The sequence below is a fragment of the Callospermophilus lateralis genome, chromosome 5 (genome assembly GCF_048772815.1).
Source record: "Callospermophilus lateralis isolate mCalLat2 chromosome 5, mCalLat2.hap1, whole genome shotgun sequence".
Classification (NCBI taxonomy): Eukaryota; Metazoa; Chordata; class Mammalia; order Rodentia; family Sciuridae; genus Callospermophilus; species Callospermophilus lateralis.
Window position 1 is genome coordinate 74,601,582 of NC_135309.1, and position 6,574 is coordinate 74,608,155.

The following is a 6,574-nucleotide window of genomic DNA, read 5'->3' on the forward strand; positions in this document are numbered from 1 at the left end:
TTATTAATGTTCTTGGTGTGGTTTACTGACAGTTATTACCAGTTATCTTATTTTTTTTTAAAAATATTTATCTTTTGGTGTAGCTGGACATAACACAATGCATTTTATTTTTATATGGTGCTGAGGATCAAACCTGTCCCGCCCTCTACCTCTGAGCCACAGTCCCAGCCCCAGTTATCTTATTTCCATAAAATGAACCTCATTGTAAAAAAGAAGCTGGAAGATTAAGGTACATTTGGAAATTAAATTTCAACTTATATATGCTAACAATTACTTTATACCTTGTTTGTAAGCATTTATATTTCTCTAGTGGACAAAATCAATGTTTGGTTATAAACTGAATTTTGAGCTCTGAAGGATGAATTATGTATTAACACATTAAAGAATAATACGTCTAGTGCAGTGTGGTTTCAGCCACTTAAAACATGTTTTTTTCCAATGTTGATTTTTTTTTTAAAGAGAGTGAGAGAGGAGAGAGAGAGAGAGAGAGAGAGAGAGAGAGAATTTTAATATTTATTTTTTAGTTATCGGCGGATACAACATCTTTGTTTGTATGTGGTGCTGAGGATCCAACCCGGGCCACACGCATGCCAGGCGAGCGCGCTACCTCTTGAGCCACATCCTCAGCCCCCAATGTTGATTTTTAATTAAATGCTAATTATAAGAACTTAAAGTAAAAGCCTAAATTGATGAGTAAAATGATACTGGAAACCTTAAAAACAACAACAACAACAACAACAACAAAAAACCACAGAGGCCGAAATAAGTGAGGTGCCAGAATTTGGTTTATTGGCTCATCTAGTGCCAAAGGCCCAATGGGCACTATCTTTCCAAGGAACTGAGAGTCCCTCTGCTCCTGCATTTCTTTTGTCACAGGTTCCTCTTGGCCCTGATGGAAGCCAAGCAGAAATGGGAGGTGGGGTAGGGTTGGAGCTGGGCTCTGACAGGGGTCTGCTTGGCCTAAGAATGGGACCCTGGGGCAAAGAAGGACCCAGTGGGAAGAGGAAGGATCCAGCTCAGCGGGGCTTCTGCAGTGACTGGGGTCTAGGAAGTCAGGACAGGAGTAGGTGAGGCAAAAAGGATCAAGGATAGAGGGGGAGCAGAGAGGTCCCTTAGAGCCCCATCCTGACCTGGACTGGGATCCTCTGAGGCTCAGAGACTAGCAGGGAGAGTGAAGAGGGGGAAAGACCAGGGCTGAGAGTGGAAGGAGGTGAGCACTGGAGGGAGAGTCCTTCACCCAAACTGGCCCCAGCTCTAGACCCAGTAAAATAACACTCAACACTCATATACCGAACCCCACCCTCTTTTTTCAGGGGGGACATGTAGCCCACAGCCTTACCAGATGCAGCTCTGATCAGGGCATCTCAGTCATTTAAATCCACACAAAACGCATGTCCTTCACTCAAAAGCTGTGTCTAGAAGCCCCATCCAGGTCCCTCAAGGCCTGTCCTATTTGCCCCCTTTCTCCCAGTGCCTTCAGGCCCCTTCCTTGGTACATCTGGCTGTGACTATCCCTAACCCTCATCCTAGGGAGAATAGGGGGGCATGTCAGGGCCTCAAAGAAGGGGATAGCCATGGTCTTCAGCAAGGCACTGGGTGGGCAGGGCAGGACTGGAGTGGGGAGAAGAGCAGTGTGGGCTGAGGAGCCCTCCCCTCCTTGGGAGCTCAGTGCTCAGCTCTGGGGCCACCTCTACCCACAACCCGCACAGCTGGGCCTCTCTCCTCTTTTTCAAGCCCCCTCCAGAGGAGTGGCCACTGGGTGGGTCTCAGGAACGAGTATCTGAGGGAGCCCCAGAGCCTGAGACTAGGCTGATGGCACAGTATAGAGCAGGGGCTAGGGCTGTGGCCCTTCCTTGGGCTCCCTCTTTGCTCCACAGCGGGCATGCGGACTCAAGCTGAGTCACCCCCGCCAGAGCTCTTCTTCTTAGGCCTGGTCTTTAGTGTCTTGGAAGCCAGTGGCTGTGGAGTATAGAAGAAGACAGGACTCAGACCAGGCCACCACCCCTTCTCCACTTCCTCAAGCTCTGGCCCACGCTCTCACCTCAGTTTTGGGCACTTTTTTGATGGATTTGACCCTCTTGGGGACCTTGTCTCCCATGTCATCCTCTGAGGTCTCTGTCCGGGGATCTGTCTGGTTTGTGCTAGACCTTATACTCAGGGCAGCGTCATCAGCTGGTTGGTGGGGAGGAAAGGAGAACAAAGGTCCAGGGTCTCCCACCTGGCTTCCTCCACCCTGTTCCTCCCCCATGGCCCTGACCCCTGCCTGTACCTAAGTCCTCAATGGTGTCTAGAAGGCCACCAGGGGCAGTTCGGAGACGGCCATCAGTTCCCTGCAGAGGCAGTGCATCCTCATCTCGGATCAGCGTCAAGTCCTGCATGCTGAAGCTCCGGAGCTTCTCTGACAGCACCCCCTGGCCCTAGGGTCACCACCACACACCAAGACAGCAGGGGTGTGGGGGTGGGTTTGAGACAAAGGTCACCATGGTGCTGGCAGCAGCTCCTGGGCTCAGTGCTTTCCCCGTACTGTCCTTACCCAGGCTCACTGAGAGGCTGGGTCATACTTTCCCTGTGGTCAGCTGAGGAAACTGTGGCTGGACAGCAAAAGTGACTTGGCTGGACACAGAGCTAGGACTGGTAGCCCAAGCTGCACAAGACCAAAGTCTCCATGGCCCTGAGGATAGGGTGGATGCCAAGGGACTGGCCAGGAGCAGGAGACAAACAAGGTGGGGGTCCTTGAAGTCTGGGCCCACCCCATCTCACCTTGGCAGCAGCTGTGACAGCGGCATTGGCAGCCAGGTTCAGGCCTCTCTTGCCCACTCTCATCATGGTCTCGTAGCTCTTGTCTCGGGCCTGTGTGATGTACTCATCGATCTCCTGAGAGATTTGAAGGGAAGGAGGAAGAGGTCAGGGGTGGGTACTGCTGTTGAGGCCCTGCTCTTTGCTCACTCCAGGAGACTGGGGCATTGCCAGGTCACTTTAGGTTCTGGAGACCCAAAGGGAGGGCCAGGAATGTATGGCACAGGGTTGTGTGGCGGCAGGTGCAGGGCTGCCTTGGCTTGGGGAGGCTGGGAAGCAAGCTGAATGGGGCCAAACCTTCTCCTTGTTGGACAGGGTTGGGTGCACAAACTTGCGGTAGAGTACGCTGGAGCCCTTGGTGTAAGGGGACAGAAGCCATATCACAAAGGCAATCTTGAGCTCAAAGTAGAAGGGGAACCTGGGGGGACAGAGGCAAGTATAAAGCATGGGGCAGGGTGTCAGGGGGTATGCTAGGCTCAGCAGCAGTGATCTCTGCTTAACCCTGGAAGTCTCCTACCTCTTAGTGCACTGGGGTTCTCATGAGGCTCCCAAGGGGATTAGGAGACTCAGCTGAGAGTTCACAAAAAATGGTAAGATGTGATTTCAGAAGAAATTTACCCAGCAATGGCTCTCCTTGCTCTCTTCTCTCTTCAAGTTCTGCCCTCTCATTCCTATAGAAGACCCCTATTTTTCTGCCCTGGAGTCAAGATCAAGGCAGACTCCCTAACCTTTCAGGTTAATGTTTGTTCCTCACCCCCTTCTCTTCCTGCCCCTTCTATGAAGAGGGCTGGGATGGGTTCTAAATCCCAGTATTTGCTGCTGTGATACACATACACACATACTCACACTTATATATATTTTTTCTTTCTTTTAGTACTGGGGATTGAATTCAGAGGTGGTCTACCACTGAGCTATATCCTTACCCCTTTTTATTTTGAGACAGGGTCTCACAAAGTTGACTAGGCTGGTCTTGAATTTGTGACACTCCTGCTTCAGCCTTCTGAGACATTGGGAGTACAGGTGTGCACCACCATGACCATCCTCAATTTTCTCAATTAAGAAAAAAATTTTTTTTCCTTAGGTTAGGAGCAGTGGTGTATGCCTGTAATCCCAGTGGCTTGGGAGCTTAAGGTAGGAGGATTGCAACTCAAATTTAAGACCAGCCTCAGCAACTTAGTAAGACCCTAAGCAACTTAGCAAGACCTTGTCTCATTAAAAAAAAAAGGGGGGGGGGGTGCTGGGGCTAAGTGGATAACTGTTCCTGGGTTCAATCCCTGATACAAAACAAAAAAACAAAACAAAACAAAACACACTCCAAGCCTCAAATGATCCTCTTGCCGCAGCCTCCCAAGTAGCTTAGACTACAGGCAGACATACCTAGCACCCCTCACTCTTAAGGACTGTTTTCCATTTCCCCCACTGCCAAACTTTTTCAAGAAGACTCCAGTGTCCTCACAAAGCCCTCATTAAAGCCCTCTCCTTCCCTGTGTCAAAAGGATCTAGACTTACCACTATCCTCAATCTTGAAGACATATCTTGTCTAATTACCAATTTCTATTAATATTATTGCTCTCAAAAAACAAGGGGCTTATCTATAAATGCTGTGGTCTTTCTGTCTCCCACCCCTAGGCAAAACTCTCTTGACTTGCAGAGTACTGTTTTATTAGTTCTCCTTTCCAAGAGGCATTTGCTCATTCAGCAGATATTTTTGAGCTCTTGCTGTGACTATGCAGATGATTCAGACATATTCCCTGTTCTCAACTGCACACAGTCTAGAATTACCTGGGAAATGGTTGGAAATACAAGCATCCCATGTCTATAGGATTGGATCCCATGTCTATTTCACAAATAAGGAAGCCAAGGCTTAGAGAGTGATTTGCCTAAGGTCACAGTAAGTATAACAGAAGTAAGGTTCCTAAATTCCACTACGGCTTTGGCTGCCCCCAGAAAGAAATGTGGGGGTTATGTTCCCCCCCCCCCCGCCCCCAGTAGTGGGGATTGAACCCAGGGGCACTCCACCACTGAGGTACATCCCTATTATTTTTATTTTTTATTTGAGACAGCGCTTCACTTAGTTTCCCAGATTGGCCTTGAACTTTAAATTCTCCTGCCTCATCCTCCCAATCACTGGGATTACAGATGTATGCCACCATGCCCATCTATTTGCTCTTATTCTGCTGATCAAGTCAGACAAGGAGTGAAATATTAAAGACCCCAAGAGACTGTCAGGAGTTGGGGGGACTCCACTGTGGGGTCCAATCTTCTGTCTGTCTGTCTGATGAAAGAGGCCTGGGCCCTAAGATGCAGAAAGGGATGCTGGACCTCACCAGGAGAGTACAATGTCCGTCAGCGTCTCAGCTGTAGTGAAGAAGGCAAAGACGATCCAGTACATCATCCATTTCACCTGAGGGGACAGAGGGCAGCATTTGCTGGGGCCAAGGGCTAAGGGGGTCAGGGACACCTAGCACGCCCCAATCTACAGACTCTTCACACCAGGGCTGTGGGAAGGAACACCCAGGAACCCAGATTTGTGGGCCAAGCCAAGGCTGGGCAAAAGGAACACCCAGGAACCTCCTTTATCCAGGGCCTTGTTAATGGCCAACAAATGTCACCTCCATTTGTAATATGACCCATTGCCCTTTCCTATCTCTACAGTGTGGGTCGGATAGGGGGTTTAGGTCATCCACTCACATATTCCTTCACGTTTTTGGTCTTCACGGCCTTGTAGGAAGAATAGGCTGGGTACAAGGTGCCAAAGATGAGCCTAGGGAGGCAGGTATAGTTACTGGGCCCCTCTCCCTCCCAGCTCTGCATTGGCCCCTGGGTAGGTAAGGGGGAAAGGGTGGAGTCTGGTCAGGGGTTAGGGTCAAAGCTGTCAAGACTCAGGAGATACATAAGCATGGGGGATTCAGCCAGCAAGGGAGATGCCCCTCCCCATCCACTGTTCATTTCCTCTTTTGCCCTGGAGGCCCACAAAGATCCAGGAGCCATAGTATTGAATGTGGTCCCTTTAGTCATGATCCTTGGTTATGGAAAAGCATGTCATGAAGAGTGGGGGAGTCCAGTCACTGCCATTGAGCTATCTTTCCTCCTTCTGGGCTTCATGCTATTCAACCTATCAGCCTTTACCTTCTACCTCCCTGTCTCAGAGCCAGGCTGGGTAGGACCAGCTTGACAAAAGAACCTGATACCACCTAACATGATACTCAACCTGGCAGTTAGAGGCACTATTGTGGCCCTGGAGACCAGAGGGCACAGGGTCAGGAGGCCCTGGGAGAAGCAAAGACATTTATTTCCCCATGTCAATTCCTCCAAGATTAGGCTTAGGGAAGGGCCCTGGGCTCAAGGCCTTGGCTGATGATTCCATTACAGGCCACAGACAGGACACAGGTTAGTTAGAAAGAAGAGCAATGCCTCTTGGGGGCTCCTCCAGGCCACAGAGAAGCAGCTACCCTGAAGGCCACAGAGAGTTAATAAGGCTTGTAGATTCCCTCTGGGTTGGAATGGGAAAAAGGAATGGGTCTAGAGGAAACAAGCACATACATGACAGCATTGAATGAGAAGCCAATAGGGTGGGGCTGCAGGGATGTCAGTCCCCATGGTGGAGGCTGAGGAGCAGGGTCCTGAGCTAGGACAGGGGTTGGCTGAGGCCCACAAGGAGCTTCCCTGACAACTTGTGGGGGTTGCCTGATGGAGGCAGGTTATTTCCAAACCAGCCTTTGCAGATGGGATGTGGAGTAGAATCCTCAAGGACAAAATTTGGGGTTGTGTGGGTTCC

General features: G+C 49.9%; 1 protein-coding gene across 1 annotated transcript; it reads right to left on the reverse strand.

Moving 5' to 3' along the window:
- Positions 1 to 767: 767 nt before the first annotated feature.
- On the reverse strand, positions 768 to 6,168 carry Reep2 (receptor accessory protein 2). Its single transcript, XM_076856892.1, has 7 exons — positions 5,488 to 6,168; positions 5,124 to 5,200; positions 3,094 to 3,214; positions 2,761 to 2,874; positions 2,270 to 2,417; positions 2,042 to 2,172; positions 768 to 1,959 (listed from the first exon to the last, which is right to left on the reverse strand). The coding sequence occupies exons 1-7, from the start codon at positions 5,608 to 5,610 to the stop codon at positions 1,891 to 1,893; spliced, it is 783 nt and encodes a 260-aa protein (XP_076713007.1). The 5' UTR covers positions 5,611 to 6,168; the 3' UTR covers positions 768 to 1,890.
- Between the last annotated feature and the right edge of the window lie 406 nt (positions 6,169 to 6,574).